The sequence below is a fragment of the Pongo abelii genome, chromosome 6 (assembly GCF_028885655.2).
Source record: "Pongo abelii isolate AG06213 chromosome 6, NHGRI_mPonAbe1-v2.0_pri, whole genome shotgun sequence".
In the NCBI taxonomy this organism is placed as follows: Eukaryota; Metazoa; Chordata; class Mammalia; order Primates; family Hominidae; genus Pongo; species Pongo abelii.
Genome location: NC_071991.2, coordinates 113,346,064 through 113,371,926, shown reverse-complemented (window position 1 = coordinate 113,371,926; position 25,863 = coordinate 113,346,064). Strand labels below are relative to the sequence as shown.

General features: G+C 38.4%; 1 protein-coding gene across 1 annotated transcript in view; it reads right to left on the bottom strand.

The window, feature by feature from the left end:
• Positions 1-25,863, bottom strand: part of TES (testin LIM domain protein) — a 50,264-nt gene that overhangs the window by 5,584 nt on the left and 18,817 nt on the right. The window contains 5 exon segments of the mRNA NM_001131083.1: positions 737-895; positions 1,235-1,450; positions 2,697-3,032; positions 3,929-4,181; positions 20,501-20,586. Of these exon segments, the coding sequence (NP_001124555.1) occupies positions 737-895; positions 1,235-1,450; positions 2,697-3,032; positions 3,929-4,181; positions 20,501-20,586 (1,050 nt within the window).

Here is a 25,863-nt window from a genome sequence, read left to right as displayed (position 1 = left end):
AGTCCCTTTTACTTGATAGCTCAGGGGACCATTAACACATACGTGTTTTGCTGCATATAAAGAAGTAAATGTCTATTTGGATACTCCTGGATTATATACTTTACCATCTATGGTCAACTTTTTACCCTTTATCTACATTACTATCACTTGGCCATTATACAACAGCAGCTCTGTGTAAGCAGAGTAAATGCAAGAAAAAATATACTTTCACATTGGAATGTTTGGCCCACACAAAAATCTAAATATGCAGGCAAAGTTTTGTTATGCTAAATCAATTCAATGAGGGTTTAAGAAATAAGTATCTTACAATCTCCAGGTAGCAAAAACAAAATCCCAGTGGGTGGTCCAATAACACACACAGAAAGCATCATATTCAAATAGAGCTAAAGAATATCAATAGCCCCTAGATGCCTTTATTGAAATGGAATCTGATTGCTAACCATGAAAATAAAACAATCTCATTCCCATTAAGAATTTTTTTAAGTGAGGATTTTATTATTAAGCAGTACCTATAATTGATACTGTAAACTTCACAAGTAGAAATCTTGAGGCGGCTCATAGTCAATGCATGTATTGTTTTTGAATTGCCTTGATTTTAACACCCTGTGGTAGGAATCATTTGCTTTCTACTTAGGAGGAGTGCTTTCTGTTTCCCATTTGTAAGAGGCTTTAAGAAAAGCATAAACTCAAGCCCTAAAGCAGCCTGAGGCAACCATATCCTTAGAACATTTCTCACCACAGCGTGATTCTTCACATAGCAGGGCTTGCACACGGGCTTGTCATTGACCATCACGTATATCTCCCCAGCTAGAATGCTATCACAGTCAAAGCAGCAGAAGTGTTTCAGGTGCCAATTCTGGTTCTCTGCCTGGGTATACTCATTGCTGAATATCAGCTAGGAAGAAGATAAAAATAAAGACGGATTTTTATATAATAAGAGATTTATATCTGTAACAACATACTTTCTCAGGGTCTAAAGTTTGAAAATGATAACCTAAAGCTTGAACTTACGCTATCACTTAGTTTAGTCTAAATCAATCTTTTATATTTTTAGTCTTTCATTTGTCAACCCAATTAACACAGACAGAATGAAATCAAAAGTTTATTTTTTAAAACTTCTTTGGATGTAAACAGAACAACTGCTGTTTGGTCAAGTCTTGTTGCCTTCTAGGTAAAGGGACCATATGAGGGTCTAAGAGGGCACCCAGCATGCAGGTGGTCCCATAGAACGTACCTCGTCACAGCCAGCACATCGGGGTTTCTCGCTGTCACAGTAATGTCTGCCACAGTACAGCTTCTCATTCTTCCAAAAATAAATCATGTCAACCAGGAGTTCATGGCAGGTGCTGCACACAAAACAAGCTGGGTGCCACAGTTTATCACAGCCAGCCCTTTCGGCATAGATGGCTGGGTCGCCTTCTTTCATACTCAGTTTGCAGCAATAGCAGGACTGAAAGGGAAGCCATCCAGAACAACCTAGTCATTAGAAGACCGCCATTTCTTTTCTTATTTTTGAGACTGAGTCTCGCTCTGTCACCCAGGCTGGAGTCCAGTGGCACGATCTCAGCTCACTGCAAGCTCCGCCTCTCAGGTTCACGCCATTCTCCCGTCTCAGCCTCCCGAGTAGCTGGGACTACAGGCGCCTGCCACCAAGCCTGGCTAATTTTTTTGTATTTTTGTAGAGACGGGGTTTCACCGTGTTAGCCAGGATGGTCTCAATCTCCTGACCTCGTGATCCACCCGCCTCAGCCTCCCAAAGTGCTGGGATTACAGGCGTGAGCCACCGCGCCCGGCTAAGACTGCCATTTCTTATCATTGGCTTCAGTAGAAATTCAGAGAAACAACTTTGAAGAGACATAATTTCTACTGAAATTACAAATTTGTTGACGTAGATAATAACGTATTAATAATTCTGTGAAATGGAATCTCAGCTTTCTCCAGGCTATTCAAATCTACTTCATTCACCCTGTGTGTAACAGGCATTATTTCCTGAATTAAGGTCACTTATGGAAAAAGGAAAATAGTAATTTTCAGCTCAATTTTAAGTAGATTCTCTAAAACGATCACCTCAGGGCTTATTAGTGCTCTTTTTTCAGGACTAAGCCTTATTGGTTGGTGTGCTAACTGCAGCTATGAGGAATATATTACAGCAGGTTTAGTTCTTATGTCTGTTCATCTGTGTCATAATTGCCTCCTACCTTCAAGTCATTAGCAAAATACTTCAATTTCTCCCTTTAGAAGAGACTTAAAAAAAAGCTTCACTATATATCCACAAAAATTAAATTTATGTTTGAATTTTAGGCATGTTCTCACAAGCAAAACTGAATTAACCTAAGCATATATTCTTATTTATGGGCAGAGATAAGCAATTAATACCAAGACTATGTTTAGAAACAGATTATAGAATAATAACGCTGTCTTTGATCAGCATGCCAATACCAACTACTGTCTGTACATAAAACTCACAATCCACAATTATCCCTGATAATAAATACATAGAAAATTTGGCTTTAGACAGAAGTTTCAAACATGATGACCCTCTGTGGGAAGTCTAAACTGAATCTAAATCCTATTTATTCCCCATACCTATTCCCTTTTGGAAACTCAGAGCAATAGTCCCCAAAAAAGTTCAAAGTAAGGGAAAAAAATTCTGTAAAGTATACAAATCGGGCTAACAGTGTGACCACTCTACTTACATATTGAGTTCTTTTGTGCTCAGCAGATTTGTCCTCCATGGCCCCCACTGCTGCTGGGGTGCTTCTATCCCCTCCAGGAATGTTCATTTGTTTGGGACCTTGGGCATCCATCTCACAGGGAAGTTTGACATCTCCTACTCCCAGAGCTTCGCTCTTGTATTTCTTCACAAACTGCTCCATCTCCTTCACCTCTCTGGGAGACAACTCATGGCACTTTGAAGGGTCTTGGTCATGTGCAGGGAGCTGCTTTGCCAGCTGCTTCTTCCGGTACTGCGCCCCCTCTGAGCCTGCTACTGGCTGCTTTTCCTTGGGTAGCATCTGCATGTACTGCCTGGCCTGAACCACAAGGAGGCCAATGTTAACTGGGATTGGCCATTAGGCAGTGTGATGTTTTATAACACACATCAGAAGCAAGTTATTTAAGAAAGAAGTGGGTTCTATCCAATAGTAGCAACTCACCCTCACAGTATATTAAGAAGTTAAAACTCAAAAACGGTACACTAAATAGATTTAGTTGGGTAAAAAGTAACACTTTTTCTCCAAGAAATTATATATTTTTTTCAGTTTGTAAGCTGGGTTACTACTGTTTACTTAAGCTAAATAAACAAATGTACAATTGAAAGAAAACACAAGCTTTTAGGCAGACATGTTTGGAATGGTCTATAGGACCAGGAACATTTTTATCACATAAAAAATGATATCGCAAAATTCACTTTAATGATTTAACTAACCTTAAAAGACTTCCAAATGTTTCATTTGGTTGTTATAATAGTGGAAGGAGCTTGATATAAAACTGTGACCTTTTTGGTCTTATATAGTATTAATAAAGGAAATAAAATGAAAAAAAACCCACAAAGATAATGTTGAATATTTTTTTCAGTTCTAAATTACGACAAAAATTCTCTTCTTTACCATCTTAAGATAAATCCTCTCAAGACTAAGCTAGAAGAGTTACTAGATTGATATAAAACATCTGATTTCCATCTAATTATTAAGAATGTTAGACCATTCCCTCAAAAAGGTAAACATATCTAGGGAGTTGGAAAAATTTTATGAAGTATCTAGTCTTACATTCAAAAGACTAGAACAGGAATCAGAAGTCAAAGTAATGAGAACCACAGAAGAATAACAGATCTGGGATGTGTGAAGTTGATTAGGTCACCAAAGAAACTGCCCCAAATAAATACTCCAGGAACTTCAATAAAGAAACTCTCTGTCCCCATATTATTTACCAATGCCTGATTCTGGACAGGAGGAGCCCACTCATAGGTAACTGTATTGATGGAGACATTCTTCTTGGCAGCAACTGGATTGGTCAATATCATAACATTGCGTTTATACATGGGAATTCCATCTGACTTTAGTTTTGCAATCAGGGTGGTATACTTGGTGTCTTCAAAAAGTTTTCCCACTTTTCGATCCTCTTCATTGCTCAAGAGGACATCATGCTCTTCTTGGCCACACTTGCAGTTACGACATATTTTTCTATAATTTTGAAAATAAGTAGAAAATGATTAATTGCACCTAATTGGTATTTATGTTGATATATTTATAGTTCATAAAATACTTTTAGGCATATTCTATATCATGGTATGCAAAGGCAAGTCCTTTTTTAGGAGGGAGAATAAGTATCCATAAATTTAAGCAAGAAGGAAACAAAACACGACTTTGCTTGATAGGCTTTTAAAAGCTAGGTTGTAAAAATTGACAAGAGGGATCCAATTAGACTGAAGAGCTTCTACAAAGCAAAAGAAACTGGCAACAGGACAAACAGACAACTACAGAATGGACGAAAATATTTGCAAATCCTGCATCTGACAAAGGTCTAATATTCAGAATCTATACGGAATAATTCAACAAGCAAAAGACAACCCCATTAAAAAAATGGGCAAAGGACATGAACAGATACTTCTCAAAAGAAGATATACATATGGCCAACAAATATATGAAAACATGCTCAATATCACTAATCATTAAGGAATGCAAATCAAAACCATGATGAGATGCCATCTCCCATCAGTCGGAAAAGCTATTACTAAAAAGTCAAAAAATAACAGATGTTGCGGAGAAAAGAGAATGCTTATACACTGTTGGTGAGAATGTAAATTAGTTCAGCCACTGTGGAAAGCAGTTTGTAGATTTCTCAAAGAACTTAGAACTACCATTCAACCCAGCAATCCCAAAGGAAAATGCATTGTTCCACCAAAAGGACAATGCACTCGTATGTTTATCACAGTAGTATTCACAATAGAAAAGACATGGTGGAATCAACCTAGACGCCCATCGATGGCAGACTGGATAAAGAAAATGTGGAACATATTCACCATAGAATACTATGCAGCCATAAAAAAGAATGAAATCATGTCCTTTGAAGCAAAATGAATGCAGCTGGAAGCCATTATCTTAAGTGAATTAATACAGGAACAGAAAACCAAATACCACATATTCTCACTTATAAGTGGGAGCTAAATATTGAGTACACATGGACACAAAGATGGGACTAATAGACACTGGGGACTATTAGAGTGGGGAGCGTGAGAGGGAGAAACGTTTGAAAAGCTAACTCTCAGGTACTATGGTCACTACCTGGGTGATGGGATCATTTGTACCCCAAGCCTCAGTAACATGCAATTTACCCATGTGAAACACCTGCACTGCACATGTACATTCTGAACCTAAAATGGAAGTTGAAAAAAAGAGGAAAGCAGCAGAATTATCAGTCACTAATAATGTATTTTTGGAAATTACTGAATTAAGTTTTGTGATTTAGATGGTACTATAACGTTGCAACTGAATTTTCTAAGAAAGTATTTTAACAAATTCAGTGTGTTTTGTCAACCAAACGTGCATCTGCATTTCTGATATGATAATGAGAAGCAATTATTCATTTGATTTTTATCAAAACCAACCAAGATTTTTTCAATGAATTCACTGAAAGAAGTGGTGATGGCCCCAATAATAGACATCTTCAATTGTACCGTTAAAAAAAAATAAAAGACTGTGATTAAAAAGTGCACACTTAGACAAACAGAGAGCCAAATCATGAGTGAACTCCCATTCACAATTGCTTCAAAGAGAATAAAATACCTAGGAATCCAATTTACAAAGGACGTGAAGGACCTCTTCAAGGAGAACTACAAACCACTGCTCAATGAAATAAAAGAGGATACAAACAAACGGAAGAACATTCCATGCTCATGAGTAGGAAGAATCAATATCATGAAAATGGCCACACTGCCCAAGGTAGTTTACACATTCAATGCCATTCCCATCAAGCTACCAACGACTTTCTTCACAGAATTGGAAAAAACTACTTTAAAGTTCATATGGAACCAAAAAAGAGCCCACATTGCCAAGTCAATCCTAAGCCAAAAGAACAAAGCTGGAGGCATCACACTACCTGACTTCAAACTATACTACAAGGCTACAGTAACCAAAACAGCATGGTACTGGTACCAAAACAGAGATATAGATCAACAGAACAGAACAGAGCCCTCAGAAATAACGCCGCTTATCTACAACTATCTGATCTTTGACAAACCTGACAAAAACAAGAAATGAGGAAAAGATTCCCTATTTAATAAATGGTGCTGGGAAAACTGGCTAGCCATATGTAGAAAGCTGAAACTGGATCCCTTCCTTACACCTTATATAAAAATTAATTCAAGATGGATTAAAGACTTAAACGTTAGACCTAAAACCATAAAAACCCTAGAAGAAAACCTAGGCATTACCATTCAGGATATAGTCATGGGCAAGAACTTCATGTCTAAAATACCAAAAGCAATGGCAACAAAAGCCAAAATTGACAAATGGGATCCAATTAAACTAAAGAGCTTCTGCACAGCAAAAGAAACTACCATCAGAGTGAACAGGCAATCTACAAAATGGGAGAAAATTTTCGCAACCTACTTATCTGACAAAGGGCTAATATCCAGAATCTAAAATGAACTCCAACAAATTTACAAGAAAAAAACAAACAACCCCATCAAAAAGTGGGCGAAGGACATGAACAGACACTTCTCAAAAGAAGACATTTATGCAGCCAAAAAACACATGAAAAAATGCTCACCATCACTGGCCATCAGAGAAATGCAAATCAAAACCACAATGAGATACCGTCTCACACCAGTTAGAATGGCCATCATTAAAAAGTCAGGAAACAACAGGTGCTGGAGAGGATGTGGAGAAATAGGAACACTTTTACACTGTTGGTGGGACTGTAAACTAGTTCAACCGTTGTGGAAGAGAGTGTGGCGATTCCTCAGGGATCTAGGACTAGAAATACCATTTGACCCAGCCATCCCATTACTGGGTATATACCCAAAGGACTATAAATCATGCTGCTATAAAGACACATGCACACATATGTTTACTGTGGCACTATTCACAATAGCAAAGACTTGGAACCAACCCAAATGTCCAACAATGATAGACTGGATTAAGAAAATGTGGCACATATACACCATGGAATACTATGCAGCCATAAAAAATGATGAGTTCATGTCCTCTGTAGGGACATGGATGAAATTGGAAATCATCATTCTCAGTAAACTATCACAAGGACAAAAAACCAAACACCGCATGTTCTCACTCATAGGTGGGAACTGAACAATGAAAACACATGGACACAGGAAGGGGAACATCACACTCTGGGGACTGTTGTGGGGTGGGGGGAGGGGGGAGGGATAGCATTAGGAGATATACCTAATGTTAAATGATGAGCTAATGGGTGCAGCACACCAGCATGGCACATGTATACATATGTAACTAACCTGCACATTGTGCACATGTACCCTAAAACTTAAAGTATAAAAAAAAAAAAAAAGCACACTTAAAGGGACATGTCTGAGCGTAACCCCATCTGATATTCCTTATGCTGCCACCAAATAGTGAATAAAATAAATAATAAAGAAAAAGAAATGAAATAAAACCACAAAAATCATATGTGTTTCCTTATTTAAGCAAGAGGCTTTGTACTTTATTGCATGTTAACATTTTATAGCCATTATCCAAGGTTTCTTGTTTGTTTGTTTTTTTACTGAGAGATAGGGAAACTTTTCCGATCAAAGACTATAATCCTAGATTTAGGTTTACAGCCTTTCTCACTTTTTTCTCAATTTCTTTTGCCCTCCATTTCCTTCCCTTTGTTTTTCCTTTCTCTTTCCTTCCCTTATTTTATTTCTTCAAACACTTATTGCCACTTACCATGTGCTATCTGCCATCATGGTGTTTCTTATAGTTCAAGGACAATGTTTTCTTCTTCACTCTGGTCTGGCACACAGACATTCATTCATTCATGCAACATACACGAGTGCCCATGTGCCAAGCAATGTACTTGACACAAGGACATAGTGCTTAAAAAAAAAAAAAAAAAAAAAAAAATTGGGCCTAGTCTCTGATTTCTAGAACTTACTCTCTGGTGGGAGATAGACATTAAATAATCTCACACACACACACACACACACACACAGAGAAAATCTCATTTGTGATAGGAAAGTAAAGTATAGGGTCCCTTGAGAGGGTGTAATTTTGACTTCAAACTCGTGAAGAAGCAACTCCACAAGAAGATGACATTTAGGTTGAGATGTGGACGATGTATGAAACATAGGTGTAAATTGTGTATGTGGGTGCGTATCTGGGGAGGAGAAAACGAAGGAAAAGAAAAGTCTCTAGTATTGCGTATAAAGAGGAATACCTGCAGTGGTCCTGAATTAGGAAAGAAATTGTCCCCTTAGGTGTCATAACCAGGGGAGGTTGATATGACTGTAGGAAGATGAGTCAATGGGAGGGTGACAAGACTAGAGAGGTAGGCATGAAGTCATGCAGGGGCTCATAGAACACATTAAGGAATTTGGGCTTCATTATAAGAGCAATCAGGAGGCAGCAAAGGCTTTTTGGTCATGGAATAAAATGATCAGATCTGTAATTTTAAATATCACAATATCTGCCATGTGGTAAATGGATTAGGGGTGCAACATAACTGGCAACAGGGAGACAAGTTAACATGTTAATTATGCATCCAGTTTGCAATGGCATGGTTCTAAATAACAGGATACTGCCACTACTTTACAAACAGAATTTACATCTTGGAGGGTTATTGCTGTGGTCCAGGTAAAATATGTTATGGCTTGGATTAGAGTATTCAACAGTGGAGATGAAAGGAAAAGAGGAAATTTGAGGTCTCCTTGAACAAAAAACTGGCTAAACTTTGCGGTTTATTTGGACATAGTGATGGTAAAGGGAAGGCTCAGTGATATGGTTTGGCTGTGACCCCACCCAAATCTCATCTTGAATCATAGTTCCCATAATCCCCATGTGTCGTGGGAGGGATGTGGTAGGAGGTAATTGAATCATGAGGGCTGTTACCCTCATGCTATTCTCATGATAGTGAGGGAGTTCTCTTGAGAGCTGATGGTTTTATAAGGGACTTTTTCCCCTTTTGCTCGGCACTTCTCCTTGCTGCCACAAGGTAAAGAACATGTTTGCTTCCCGTTCCACCATGTTTGTAAGTTTCCTGAGGCCTCCTCAGCCATGCTGAACTGTGAGTCAATTAAATCTCTTTCCTTTATAAATTACTCAGTCTCAGGTATGTCTTTATTAGCAGCATGAGAATAGACTAAAAAATACAGTAAATTGGTACTTTAAAGAGTGTGGTGCTGCCATAAGGATACCTGAAAATGTGGAAGTGATTTTGGAACTGTGTAATAGGTAAAGGTTAGAACAGTCTGGAGGGCTAAGAAGACAGGTTGATGTGAGAAAGTTTGGAAATTCCTAGAAACTTGGAGGTCTCAGAAGATAGGAAGACATAGGAAAGTTTGGAACTTCCTAGAGACTTGTCGAATGAGTTTTACCAAAATGCTGATAGTGATATGGACAATGAAGTCCAGGCTAAGGTGGTCTCAGATAGAGATGAGGAACTTGTTGGGAACTGGTGTAAAGGCCACTCTGGCTATTCAAAGAGACTGGTGGCATTTTGCCCCTGCCCTAGAATCTGTAGGCAGGGGCAAAACTTTGAACTTGAGAGAGGTGATTTAGGTTATCTGGTGGAAGAAATTTTTAAGCAGCAAAGCATTCAAGAGGTGACGGAGGATAAAAGTTTGAAAAATTTGCAGCCTGACAATGCAATACAAAATAAAAAGCTATTTTCTGGGGAGGGATTCAAGCCCGCTGCAGAAATTTGCATAAGTAACAAGGTGCCCGGATGTTAATCACCAAGACAATGGAGAAAATGTCTTCAGGGCATGTCAGAGAGCTTCACAGCAGCCCCTCCCATCACAGGCCTGGAGGCCTAGGAGGGAAAAATGCTGTCGTGGACCAGGCCCAGGGACCCCTTGCTCTGTGCAGCCTTGGGACATGCTGCCCTGCATCCCAGCTTCTTCAGCTCCAGTGATGGCTAAAAGGGGCCAAGGTATAGTTTGGGCCATTGCTTCAGAGGGTGCAAGCCCCAAGCCTTGGCAGCTTCCATATGGTGTTGGTCCTGCAGGTATGCAGAAGACAACAACTCATGTTTGGGAACCTCTGCCTAGATTTCAGAGGATGTATGAAAATGCCTGAATGTCCAAGCAGAAGTTTATTGCAGGGGCAGAGCCCTCATGGAGAACCACTGCTAGGGTAGTGTGGAAGGGAAATGTGGGGTTGGAGCCCTCACACAGAGTCCCCACAAGGGCACTGCCTAGTGGAGCTGTGAGAAGAGGGCCACCATCCTCCAGATCCCAGAATGGTAGATCCAAGGACAGTCGCAGGCACTCAATGCCAGCCAATGAAAGCAGCTGGGAGTGAGACTGTACCCTGCAAAGCCACAGGGGCAGAGCTGCCCAAGGCCATGGGAGCCCACCTTTTTTGCATTAGCACACCCTAGATGTGAGACATGAAGTCAAAGGACATTTTGGAATTTTAAGGTTTAATGACTGCCCTATTGGATTTTGATCTCCCATAGGGCCTATAGCCCCTTTCTTTTGGCCAATTTCTCCCATTTGGAATGGCTGTATTTACCCAGTGCCTGTACCCTCATTGTATCTAGGAAGTAACTAACTTGCTTTTAATTTTACTGGCTCACAGGCAGAAGGGACTTGCCTTATCTCAGATGAGACTTTGGACTTGGACTTTTGAGTTAATGCTGGAATGAGTTAAGACTTTGGGGGACTGTTGGAAGGGAATGATTGTGTTTTGAAATGTGAGGACATGAGATTTTGGAGGGGCCAGGGCAGAATGATATGGTTTGGCTGTGTCCCCACCCAAATCTCATCTTGAATTGTATTTCCCATAATCCCCACGTGTTGTGGGAGGGACATGGTGGGAGGTAACTGAATCATGGGGGCTGTTACCCTCATGCTGTTCTCGTGATGGTGAGTGAGTTCCCATGAGATCTGATGATTTTATAAGGGGCTTTTCTCCCTTTTGCTAGGCACTTCTTGCTGCTACCGTGTGAAGAAGGATGTGTTTGCTTCCTCTTTTGCCATGATTGTAAGTTTCCTGAGGACTTCCTAGCCATGCTGAACTGTGAGTCAATTAAACCTCTTTCCTTTATAAATTACCCAGTCTTGGGTATGTCTTTATTAGCAGCATTGACAGCAGACTAATACACTCAGTCTCTTGAAAAATAAAACCAAGTTTCTGGGATGAGCAAATTAGTAGAAGGAATATAATTTATTAAGATAGTATATTCAAAAGATGAACAGTTTTGCAGTATGGAGTGGGGAAGGTTGATGGAAGTCTCTGAAATGAAACCACTGATAAATTTGATATGCCTGTGAGGCAAGGTAAAGATATCACAGAGTGTAGGATATATAACTCTCATGTTAAAAACTGTAGCCTGGTAGGAAATATCAATTTGGTGGTCAGGGAACAATATATAATGAATATGAGTTAAAGAGATCATCTGTGCCTCTTGGCAAAAATGTAGAGGGAAAAAGTAAGGACTCAAGAAAGAGTCTAGTAGAGGAAAAGAAGCTGGAAAAGGTGACAGAGAAAAACAGAGGAGTAGGGAGTGGTGTTAAAAATTTAAGCTGAAACCAATATACAAGGCAACGACAGCATAAAATTAAGAGTGGCGATCTGAGTGTTGTAAAACACATTCTAAAGATACTTACATTGTTCAGTCTATATAAACATGGATTAACATTAGAAACAATTAGGTTAAGAATGCATGTTGAAATAACTAGATAACTAAATAAAAAATTTATAGTTTAAAACACTCAAATTAGAAAAAAGGAAAAAATAAAGTACTAAGTATTTAACTCAGGAAGTTAGGAAAAAGGCCGAATAAACCTGAAGTAAAAGGAAGGAAAATAAAGAGAATAGCAGAAACTAGTAAAGGGAAATAGAAACTATTCTAGAAAGAGTTCCTGGAGGGTGAGGCATGGGGGGAACAAACCCAGATACTCAGCATAGATCATACTTACTGCATTAGTTTTAAGATGTGAAGCAAGAAAGCAACCTTGCTATAACCAATTCTAATCATATTGTTTTGAAGGTACTAATCAGAGCAGTGTGAAAAGAAAAGTTACAAGAATTCATCAGAAAGAAAAAAACTAAACTGCTGCCATTCACAGATGCTATGACCACAGAGAAATGCAATGTATTAATTAGCATTAAGAAGAATTTACTAAGTTTTCTAAATTTAAAATTAATATAAATCATGGAATTTATCTACATCAGAAACAGAAAAAACAACTAAAAACCCAAATGTATCTCATTGCCAAATAATACATTATTATAGATTTTAGTTTGTTGTATTCTGAATTTTCTTAAAATACTTTTCAGTATTTGCAAACTGAAAATATTAGATTTAACTTGTATATTCCGAGAGAGAAACAGACAGAGAGAGAGAGAGAGAAAGAGATAGGTGGTGAAGAGGCAAATTGCTTTCCTTGTGCACACTAGTCAGAAATCTTTATTTGGTAAGAATTTGTTGAAGAATTTGCATATGCTAGTTCAGCTATAAAAGAATCTTTCTAACATCTGGCTATCTCATACTCCCATCTAGTGGAAAGCAGCAAGTTATCCTACTACAGCATGTTCTTTACTTTTACTCTTTGGTTAACAAAAACAATGTAATTATTTATAAAACCATCACCCTGTTTTTGGATCAAGTTTAAAATTATACCTTTCTGAGGGGGGAAAAGGTGGAGTGGGAATTTAGTTCTTAATATAGCTAAATAGATCCTTATATGGCTGTGAGCTACAGCATGCATCCCAATACTTAGCAAAGTGGTATCTTAAAGGATCGAGGCCATATAATAAATACTGGACTTTGGAAATTTTTACAATCTAAATTCTACACCAGTACAACATGAATACCACAAAATAAGAAGGGTCAGATTTTAGAATCTGAAAGATAAAAGATACAAGTGAAATAAACCCTGATGGTTTCTGAAGCATGAATAAACTATGGTGAGCTGTGGCTTGGTTAAAAAAGTTATATTTACTGTGAAAGTGTTAAATATAAAGAGTTAAATTTACTAATTATAGAAGAACCAGCTCTGTATTTTTTAAAATTATTATTTGTCTTGACAATTAGAAGAGTTCACAATCTCAGGAAGCCTCTGCTTTTCTACCAATGCCTTTAACCACCCAACATACCTTTATTAATAAATAAGTAAAATCAGGTTAAAACAACATACCAATAACGCTAGTGGTGAGAAAAAAGAAATACCTAAGAAATCATACTATACCATATAATTTTCAGTTTCCTAAATAGAGAAAACCTATGATTGATTCATTATAATTTTAAAAATCATGACTATATTAAAAGCCTCATTTGCATCCTCCAATGTGGTGAATTGTGGTGACAGAGTCCTTGGTAAGAATGTGACCCAAGAAGGGTGGGATGGCTCTTCAACTAGAGCTGTCATCACTAAAACAGCTGGGATGACCACATCCCTTCCAGAAGCCTTACACTGGAGCTCCATTTCTACAAGAAGAGCCAGCTACAAACCACTCTGCAAGAAAACATACTATAAAATCAGCACCAGGTGCCAGGAGCTATCTATTGTGGAAATCTGTGCTATTACCACTTACCTAGTTTTAGGTTTTAAAAATATTTTTCTTAGAGTTCTAATCTACAGTGTTTTATATTTGAATCTCCCACATTTAAACTAAAAAATTTTACTTTTAGAAATACCTATAAAAACTTTCAAAGTCATTTGGAAGCAATCCAATACATTTATTAAAAGAAAAACCTTGTTGTGGAATTGGAGAAGAAAAGGATGCCACTGTGATCTTGTTATCGAAGAGTGGCCTGAGAATAAGTGGGATGTTTATCACATATTCATTTTCAGCCTAAACTAACCCAGATTCTACCCTGAAGAAAATGAAGAACTTTAAAAACGTGGTTTTATACAAACCTAAAACAAAAACACAAACAGGGTATGGGTGAGCACAATACCCATGTGCAAGGGGCTGTTTGCACAGTGTGTGGATTATCTTTCATCAGATGATCCATAAGTAACTTTTGATGATATATATAGATTTAAACAGCTTGTTTAATTTATTTGTGCTATACTGAGTTGATAGTTTTAAGAGAGTATATAAATCAGTTCCCATATTTAACACGGTTTTCAAACCTCTAAATTTTCTAAACTGTCCTATTGAGCAGTTCTCTCTCCAGATTCTCCATAGGATGTTAAGAAAAGTTTTATGGGGAAAAAAAAGTGAAGGGGATTCAGAATTAAGTTAGTTTAAAAGTCTTTTTCAGATTCTTTTAAAAAGATGCAAAGGTGGACTGGCAGATTGGGAAGCTCTAAGGTGTGGGGATGGAGGAGGGTTATTTGTATTAAAAAGTTGTTTGTACAAAAAGAGTTTAGCACCATTAACACATATATATGCAAACATTAATATGTATGGCAAATCAAAATTGTACACTCAAAACTTTACATTACAGCTTAAGAGTTCTAGAGTTAAATCTAACTGGTGGAGGAAAGGGAGGAGCAAGGGGGAGGGAAGGAGTGAGAGAGAGAGAAAGAGAGAGCCTGGGAGAGCGAATGCAAGAACCAAACTACCAAAAGTATTGCCTCAGACAAATAAACATATTTACATTTTCAAGCTGAAAGCAATCAAGAAACTATCCTTTATTCTCCCAAAAGAAATTTTTTTTTGTATCACTATTTGTAAAACTTACTATTTTTCCAAGGCAAGTAGTAGAAACTAGAGTGCTTTGACATGCTGCCAGCATTCACAGTGATTTAAAAGCATGGCCATGGTATTGCTACAAACCATAATTTAAAAGGGTTGGAAGCCGCCCTTTTGTAACAGGGATATACATATATGGATTTAAGTGTGGGCCTCTGTGACAGAATTCAACACAAGTATTAATCCATTTATGGTAGGGAATTTTTAGTTTTCACCCAGCTCTAAATCAATCAGAAATTCTGAACAGATGCATGTTATAATCAAGTAACGCATTTTTAATAAAATGCAACTCTTTCATGAGGAGATTTTAACAAAGGCAAGGCAAACAATAATTCTGTTACTTAATATGATAAATGACATGGTTGCAATTATATTAACTATACCTTCAATGTGAAAGAACTGGCTATAAACTCCTGGAAACCTTGGGTCTGTGTCATACATTTCAATAAACATTCTTTATCTATATATATTACTTGAAAGCATGCCCAGCAGATAGTGTTTCTTATTGGGTCATTATTAGGCTTCCTGAACCTTTTATTTTCCTCTACTATTGTAATCATGGGCACACTGAAAAAGGAGAGAGCTCACAGTAAAAGTACACCTTTGTCCACAAGGATGTCTGTATCACAACAATCACACTTCGGAGGCGACAGCCTGGTGCAGTTCAAAGTTCACTGGCCCTGAGAGTAAAAAATGTGCATTCTAATATCTACTCTGTCATGGAGAAAGGTTTTGGCAAACTCTGAGTTCAAGTTCAGCTCTGCCACCTATAAGCCATAACTTTGGTAAGTTATTTAACTTTCCTAAGTCTTTGATTTCTCATACATAATAAAATAAATATTAGGAGGATTAGGTACATAAAGTGCTGTGGTAAGCAGAATGTTAACATGGCCCCTATGACTTCTGTCCCCTGGTGTTACTTTCATGATTACGTTACTTTTATATGGCAAATGGGAGATTTTCCAGGCGTGCCTACTCTAATCATGTGAGCCCTTAAAAAGCAATGAATTTTCTCTGGCTCGCAGCAGAAGAGGAAGTTGGAGGCATGTGAGGTGCAGGAAGGATTCTAAGCAGTGTTGCTGGCTTTGAAGATGGAAGGCATTGTACCTCAATGAATGTGACTGGCTTCTAGAAGCTGAGAGTAGCCAGCCCCCAGCTGACAGCCAACAAGGAAACAGGGACCTTGGATCTCCAACCACAGAAAATGAATTCTACCAACAAGAATGAGCTTGAAAGCAGATTCTTCCCTTGCACTTAAAGGTGAGAACTCAGCCTGGCCAATACCTTCATTTCAGCTTTTTGAGGTGCTAAGCATAGACAGCTAAGCCAGCTCCCCCACCCCAGACTTCTAACCTGAAAAATAATGGATGTTGGCTGGGCACAGTGGCTCGTGTCTGTAATCCCAGCACTTTGGGAGGCTGAGGCGGGTGGATCAGCTGAGGTCAGGGGTTTGAGACCCGCCTGGCCAGCATGGTGAAACCCCATCTCTACTAAAAATACAAAAAATCAGCTGGGCGTGGTGGCAGGCGCCTGTAATCCCAGATACTCGGGAGGCAGGCAGGAGAATCACTTGAACCTAGGAGGCAGAGGTTGCAGTGAGCCGAGATTGCACCATTGCACTCCAGCCTGGGCAACAAGGGTGAAACCCCATCTCAAAAATAATAATAATAATAATAATAATGATGGATGTTGAGTTAATTAATAGTTGTTGCTTTAACTTGCAAAGTTTGTAGTAATTTGTTATGCAGCAGTAGAAAATTATTACAAGTGCTTACTGGTGTGTGACACATAGAACTCATTCACAAATTATATTATTAATAACTCATGGGCTCAAACAAGTCATTTTAACTTCCTTTGGTTTTAGCTCTTTGATCTGTAAAATGAGGTTCGACTAGTTAAGTTACAAGTTCCACTCTAAATTCCTAATAATTAATTTTTAGTCTCCTGCAACTATGGTGATACACCTTGATCCGGCATCTTCCATTCACCTCTCCAGATTCATTCTCCATGCCTCAGTACTCTGTGCTATTTCCCAGAAGGCTGACTCTTAAGGACTACACCTGTGGGCTCCCTTGTCACTGGCAATGGGACAATGGGAGGTGCCAGCAGGAAATAAGAGTGATGAAGAATGAGGTCTGGGTATTTATCTCCTGGCTTTCTGTAAGTATACAAGGTGATAAAAAGGAAAATGATTCCTAACAACTTGGGGGTATGTGGAAGCAGGGGAAGGGGGTGCTGTGGGCTGAACTGTGTTTCCTCAAAGTCATATGCTGAAGCTCAAACCCCTAATGTGACTGTATTTCGAGCAGAGGCTTTTAGGAAGTAAAGTTAAAAGATGTCACAAGGTGAAGGTCACAATTCATTGGAATAGGTGATCTTATAAGAAAAGGGAGAGAGATCTCTTCCTCTCCAGAGACACACACACACACACACACACACACACACACACACACACACACCAAGGAAAGGCTGTGTGAGCACATGGTTAGAATGCAGCTGTCTGTAAGCCAGGAAGAGAGACCTCACCAGAACTCAACCATGTTGGCACCTAATCTCGAACTTTCCAGCCTCTAGAATTGAAAGAAAGTACATTTCTGTTTAAACTACCAGGTCCGTGATATTTTGTTATGGCAGCCTGAAAAGACATACATGGGCAGGGAAGACTTCTCAGAGGTATTTCTTGAGCTGAGACTTGTTGTTTCCTAGTGGTGGGAGGTAGGGTTTTCCTGGCAGAGAACACCATGCGATAAGGCACAAAATTTCAGGGAATAGTATGTGTCAAGCACTTGGATCATAGGGTGCTTGGAAGGGAAGTGGAAGAGGCTGGAAAAGCAAGCAGAGGCCAGATGTTAGGGTTTAACGTCAAAGGCCAAGAAATTTGCCTAAAAGAAGTCCAGTGGGAAACTACTGAGGGTTCTTAAGTCATCTGAAGTATGTAATAGTATCCATGTTCAAAAGACCATTCTTGTGACTGTGTGAGAGGCCAGACTAATAAAGAGATAGAGAATAATTTAACTCTGATTTTTGAAATGTGCCCGATGGAGCCCTCAGGGTCCTAAGTCAAGGATCACCATGAAGCTGGAGGAGGCGGCTAAGTGGGCAGGGTCATGGGATCCAATGTCTACCTCACCCACGTAAGTTCTGTGGCCCTAGACTAGACCTGGAATTTTTGTTACACTCAGAACAACTAGTCTAGAATATTTTACTTCAAAGACTATACTGAAAGAGGCTACATATGGAGGTCAAAGGCACCTGCTTCAGCTCTTTTAGCTATGGTGAAAAAGTCAGGAAATTATCAAGAATTCTGAGGGAAATGTGACTGGACCCATGCCAGGAAGATGTCAGAACTACTAAGAAATACCAATGGGGTGGACTTATCAACCCCAGCTGAATGACAGGCCATATGCAAAGCCCTAGACTATTATGGCTCTTAGATTTTCAGACTACACCCAGTTGATGAAATGAGTCTGTGTGATAAATTGAAATGTGAAAAAAAGGTTATTTTCATGCCATGGAGATCTGCTCTTGTCGGATATATTTTCATCTGAAAATATTGATTAAAATGATTAATATAGACATAACAAAAATGACTATAACTTGCTTTAGAGAAAAGATGATATCTCTTAGGAATAAGCTTTAAAATCTCATGAGCAGTTTTTGGTAATTGCATAGCAGAACTAAAAAGAATGCAGGTTAAGTATCTCTTACCCAAAATGCTTCACAAGTAAAATAAAACAGAAGTGTATCAGATTTCAAAATTTTTTTAAATTTTGGAATATTTGCATAAACAATGAGATATCTTGGGGATAGGGCCCAAGTTTAAACATAAAATTAATTTCTGTTTCATATACAGCTTATGTACATAGCCTGATGGTAATTTTATACATATTTTACATAACTTTGTACAAGACACAAAGGTTTGAATGCATTTTGAATGCAACCGGTCACACGGTCAGGTATGTGAAATTTTCCACTTGTGGCATCATGTTGACACTCAAGAAGTTTTGGTTTTGGAGCATTTTGGATTTTGGATTTTATGTATTATAAGATTGTAAGGTAAAAACTATGCCCAGGAGAGGGCAGTGCAGCCTTCTGTAAAGTTTTAACTGACAGGCGCAACAGAAAATAGTGTGAGCATTAAGAGCAGAGATGTTCTAATCTGTAAAAACTATTTTGTATTAAGTCACTTTACCTTTTTAAAACATGAGAGACATACTGCCTCACTTCTATGTCCCTTGAAGAGACAGCACAAGGGAGAGCTGTTTAAGTCTTGTAAAAAAAATTTCTGGAAAACTTTAGCTCCCTAACACTGAAGAATTGTATCAGTTCTAGCAGGTTTCTACTGACTTTCCTATTTTAAACAATTATCTTTGTTTCTGAAAACTGATTCAATAAACTAGTTTTTAAAAGAGCTTAATGTCTAAAATTTTATTTGTTTATATTCTCCTTTAATTTACACTGTACACATCTCCAAGAGCTGATGAAAGTATTTATTCTAAAGGGTTTCCTGTGGAAATCTGTAGTACAGAAGTGGTTCTCAAATGAGAGTCATCCTAACAAGGTAGCTGCCATCCTAAAACTGTATAGTTATTTTATTTTTTTTTCCTGCTAATTCTAACTTTAAGCAGACTTGTGAATTACCATTATGGACTTGACAGTCATTCATAAGCACAGGTTTCAAATGCTGATTTTAGATTTATATGATATGCAGTAGTACTTTCGAAACAACCTAAAGATAAGATCTATATAAAATTCACATTTTTGACCCACTAACATTTGTCTTGTGTATATATACACTTCATTCAAACCAAGACACTACAATTAATTTTTTTCTTAAAAAAATTCAAGTGTTTCAATGTTTCACTGGTAACTTTACAGCTGAAAATTTTAAAGAGACCTAAATTCAACTTCACTTCCTGATAACTAACATATACATGCTCAATTCAGTATTCATATTTGTTTACTGAAAATGTAGAGATGAGATGTGAAGTTACCAATTTTTAAGAAGAGAATAATTAAATTATTAAACAGGGCCAGGCGTGGTGGCTCATGCCTGTAATCCCAGCACTTTGGGAGGTTGAGGTGGGCTGATCACTTGAGGTCAGGAGTTTGAGACAGCCTTGCCAACATGGCGAAACCCCGTCTCTACTAAGAATACAAAAAAGAAAAATTAGCCAGGTATTGTGGCACAAGCCTGTAATCTCAACTATTCAGGAGGCTAAGGCAAGAGAATCACTTGAACCAGGAAGCGGAGGTTGCAGTGAGCTGAGATCACACCACTGCACTCCAGTCTAGGTGACAGAATGAGACTTCGTCTCAAAAAAAAAAGTAATAAAATAAACAAATAAATTATTAAACAAACAGTCCTGGAGGATTACTACAAACTTATTTACCACCAGAAAGATATATTCAGTATTTCAGGCTCGAAGGAAATCTTAAAGACAGCAAGCAAATCCAACAACTCTAAATATAGTTATTATGGTCCAATTCACTAAGTCAAACTTAATGACAGTAAGACAGAACACTTTATGTTGTATTCATTTCTCAGAAAAGACAGTAACAGGTCTGCAACTTAGCAACCATGCTGGGGAACTCGAAGATATCTCCACTGTCTGAGGAAGTATTGCAAAAACTATAAATTACTAATGTGGTTGCAGTTTTCAAAACAATACCTCCAGAAGTGCAGTTCGAATCCTTCACATTTTTCTTTGCATTTTAAACAAGGGGCTCCAAATCCTTGCTCGTGACCTAAGCCCATCTGTTAAAAAGAAAACATCATGAATCTATTATTAGATTCTTTACAAATCTAAAAATTCAATAAATTGCACTTTTAATTCCACTTACCACTTGTGTTGATATAACTTTCAAACAAATCTTATGTTTAGTCAATGATGATACCCAGGTATGTACATAGCAGTTCCAAGTACATACATAACATATTTTATATTCTGATTGCTTTTTATCATGAAAAGAAAAGCATCAGAATATAACCGTACAGAAAACTACAAATATTGCAAATAACAAAAAGTCATGAATTTATGTCTTTGGCCACTACTTGTCCCGTAGTACAGCCCCGTAGCACAATAGGTACAACACTCAGAAAACTATAGCTTAAAAAGCAAGTCTCATCCCGAATAACATATTTTACATCAAACAAGGAATTAAAGATTTTAGGAATTACAACTGAAATAATATTACTTTTATTATGATAAATATTACTATAATAGCTACAATATACACTTATTGAATGCCAGTGCTATGGCTTTAACATCTGTGCTCCTCCAAAATTCATGTTGCAACTTAATCCTCAATGTACCAATATTAAGAAGCTGGGCCTTTATGAAATGATTAGGCAGTTAGCAATGAGGGCTCCACCCTCATTGATGGGATTAGCCCCTGAGGGAGTGAGTTCCTCTCTTCCATCTCTTCTGAACCTTCCTCCATGTGAAGATGCAGCAACAAGGTGCCATCTTGGAAGCAGGAAGCAAGCCCACACTAGACACTGAGTCTGCCAGTGCCTTGATCTTGAACTTCCCAGCCTCCAGAACTTGAGAAATAAATTTCTATTATTTATAAATTACCCAGTCTAAGGTATTTTGTTATGGCAGCAGGAATAGACTAAGACACGAGGAATAGGGGTAAGTACTTTACTCATATCTCATTAAAATCTTACAGAGCTATATAAAATGCTTACAAAGTAGGCAATATTATTTGCCATTTTTGAAATGTTTTTGCTGAAACTCAGAGACTATGGAACTTGCTTAAGATCAAAGTGTTAATAAATGGTAGAGATTTGAGTTCATGTCTTTCTGACTCCAAGGCCTGTGCTCTTCTGCCTGAAGTTGTAGGGAGGCAAGGAGTGGAGAGCTGTATTATCACCCTTGCTATAGCAAACCATCTTTTCTTCTTTACCATAGTAAACAACAGTCTTTGAGAACTTGCTGAGACATGGCCTAATAAGTGGAAGGAGTGGGGTGCAGATGGCAAAAGGACACAAGATTGTAATTAAGCTCTTTTACCCAACTACTGATATTAGAAAAAAAAGAGTAGCCAGCCTTGCATCAGTACAGTGGCAAACCACCAATAATCGGATTATTCCGTGTTTTAAATATCACATCGGTGACCATGAGGAATTAGTTACTGGTTAGTGCCTAGAGTAGCAGTTCGAGCTGGACAAGTAATAGATATTTTTCAATGGCCTTCTTTTGTAACTTTACCAAGCTGTGTTTGTCACTATGCAATCAAAACCACATTGTAACTGGTTCCTTGAAAGATCAGTCTGACATGTCCTGAAGTTTAAGTGAAGCCTTTCCTTTTGTTCTAAAGAAAATGACCACATCCTTTTTCCATAATTAAGGCCATATTCAAACCCAGCTGGTCCACCCAGCTGCTTAAGAAAACCCACATTACTTTTAAGTTAGACCATATAAAGTATACTCTCTAAAGAATAAATACCTGTCCAGCATTAGCTAAGCTTTATCATCATTGCCATGTCCACATTACCAATTTTCAAAACAAATGAAAGTCTTTAAATTGTATATTTAGCGTCAACACTAAGCTTTTTTTAAAAGCAATTAAATTGTTTCCTTGTCACTGATGATCACAGTTCACACAGTATGGAAATAATGTAGGTTAAACAAAAGACAGAGGGAGACTTTTCTGGTCTTGTGTAAGAAGCACAGTTACATGTTTTCTCCATTACAATATCCATAGTAAAATGAAAAGCAAATCCAAAAAAGTGTATTCTTTTTCAGGCCCTTTCTAATTTTCCATTACAGAAGAGTTAGTTCTGAATGTGCCTGGAGTATGGATATGATTCATACTATGTTCATGGATCTCCTGCTAAATAAACTCTAATCCCAAATGAAAATTTTGATTACATTATTAAGGCTTAATCACATAGCTTAAATCAGAGGCTTTTAAACTCTCTTTTATGTAATTCACAACATGGAATAAATTTTACCTTATGACAAAGAACTTGCATATACACATACAAACTTACATGTGTGTATAAAATCCTGATATTTGTGGACAGATAATATAGAAATATGCTTCTGCCTCTAAATTAAATGGCCACTTAAATTCTTGCATGCCTTCAAATTGGAATTGCCTGGTCTGAACAACACTGGGCTTATGAAAGACTGCAAACATCCTGGAACAATACCATCTCATTCACTATTTCTGAATGCAACTTGAAAGTTCAGCGAATATAACTAGAACCTCCATGAGTCAGCAGTTTTTACACTAAGGCTTTGGAGTAGCTCGCTACTGACTTACAAAGTCAACTTTGCAAAGGGGCAAGTTTGTTTTCTCCTACCAACTTTTTATCTTTGTAAATCAAAAATAAAATTATAAACCCATGAAGCATCTGAATGGACCCCACCTCTTGGCCAAGGTCATTCCAAAGTGAACCTGAAAAACTAGTTCAGGCCATGACAGGAAATGGGGAGTTGGGGGTGGGGGGCGGGTCGGTGCGTGCTGCTTCACAGCTGACCAGCATTAGCATAAACACACAGACCTAAGACTGACAGAACAGACTCTGATAAGAATCATTTACAATCTATTCTCTCTGACACCTGCTACCAGGAGGCTTCATCTACATGATAAAACCTTGGTCCTTACAAGGCCACTTATCATAACCCAGACATTCCTTTCTTTTGATTTCAAGTCTTTAGATAATAAGGCTTTCAACTAATCACCAATCAGAAAATCTGTGAATCTGCCCATGACCTGGAAGGACCACCCCCACCTCCAGTTGTCCTGTCCTTCCAGACTGAAGCAATGTACATCTTTCATGTATTGATGGATGTCTTGCATCTCTGTAATATGTATAAAACCAAGTTGTAGCGTGACCACCTTGGGCACATGTTCTCAGAGTCTCCTCAGGGCTGTGTCATAGGCCATTGATCACTCATATTTGGCTCAGAATAAGATCTTCAAATACTTTTATGGAGTTTGACTCTTTTCATCAATATATTCTTAAAATAGCTATCATTTTATTAATAGAATTACTAGAGGTGGTGGTATTTCATGAACTGCTGCTCTTTTAAAGTGTACCACATATTCTTATTCTGGACAGGACTAGGCATCTCCCTCATGTAAGAGATCAGGAAAATAGAATCCAGAGAGGAGGGATAATTTGCTCCTGGTTGCACAGCTACTCAATAGCAAACCAGACCTAAAACTCAGCATCTGGCTCCTGCTCTACTGTTCTTTGGGGGCAGATGACTAGAGTGTCAAATGGGAGCTCTTGTCTTCCAAAGAGAGTCACTAGCTAATTTCTGCCCCAAGGAAAAGAACTACAAATCCAGAAACACTCTTGCACCATCTCTAAGTGTAGATGACTTTCTGAGAGCTTTAAAAAGGAAGACAAGTTAAATAAGGTTGGGGAAGCTTCGTTGAAGGAGAGGTGCATGAATTGCAATGGAAAGGCGAGCAGTATCTAATTTGGCTCAGAGAAGTGCATTCAGGGCAGAGGAAACACCATACACAAGGCCTGTGGCAGAAGAGGGCAAGGGAAGAGCCAAAAAATTGTAAAGCACTTTCAGGGTGACAGGGCTAGCCTTGTAGCAGGCGGAGTACTTTGTTTTGTTTTCCTTTTCTTTTCATTTTCCCAAGGAAGAAACTAAACCTCTTGAAGTATTCAATGCCATGCCTTAGGCTACCGGCTTAACAGAGGATGACATCCTCAGAGATAGGAGAAGACTGGTAAAGAGGAAAGCCACAGGGCAACAGGGGGAAGGTGAGGAGCAAGAGCACCTCTCAAGCTCTGCTAGCAGAAGCTCAGGAAGCCCTCACAGGGACCAGGAGACCAGGCCTTGGGAAAAGCAGTAACTTGAGAAACTGGCTCTGCAGGCCGCTCTGGAAAACCCAGAAAGTATTGTTCCAGGGTTCTTTTGCCCTTGGGCGCTGCCTGGAAGGCCAACTTAATCTTTTTATTGACTCTTTCCAGTTAGATTTGTGACTGCCTGGAAAAAGTGCCCCTCTACCGTTCCAAACACGAACACTTTCATTTTCCCCACATGCTCAGACTTAAGTGTGAGGGAACTTTTAAACATCACAGACAGAGAGCAAGTAAGTGAAAGAGAGTGGAATGGGTCACGGCAATATGATACAGTTTCTCCTACTATAACCCAATGGAAGCAGTCCTAATTAAAAACAAACACACACACCAAACACAAACAAAAATGACACCAAGTTTTCAAAATCAGTTTTAGCAGCTAGAGAAATTAGAGTTTCAGACTGGCAATAAACTTGTTTTCCTGAGAACATTTCAGTAAGACATGTATTTTATAGCCATAAGTATATAGCTACAAAACTTAAATCTCATTGATACCAGCGCTGAAGATCTCTGACTTATGCCACATTATTGGGTGAGAACTTTTCCCATATTTTTATCCTCTTTATCAACCCTCTTTTAGGAAACAAAAACAATGCCTCTCCAAGAAGGAAGATATGTGATTCACACTCTAGCATTTTCCTTGTTTAGGATGTGCCTAGTTTCAGAATGAATTATAATTTAGAATGCAGTTGTTAAATCCAATTTGTATTATAAAATTGCATGGTAGCAGACATACCTCTACCAGTGTGAGGCAAATTTCTTCTGCTCTGTTCCCACTCCAACTGAGGCATCTAATCATCTACTATCCTCCCCTTCATAAGTCAAACGCATATCAGATAAAGGAAAGCATATGGACTCTAATCTGTGGTAAAAGGAGTTTCACAGCCAGAACTGCCCCAAGTACAGTTTCTTAGGGCCTATTTTCGGCAGAGTGTCACAAGAACTGAAGTTCCTCAACTCCTCTTGGTTTCAGTTCAAGGATCTGGAACCCCATCTACTCTAAGGGCTTCTCTAATTTCTCTCCATTATTCACTTTGTATTCAGGATTCCCTGAAGTCCAGGACCCAGAATTCTTCTCATCCCTTCTCTTTTACCCTCAGCATAGACCACACCTTCTCCTTAGGGTTCTTCTCCTTTCCTGAAGAGCCAAGGCTATTACTATTCTTGGACATCCAAATCTTGTAGGTTAGTTTC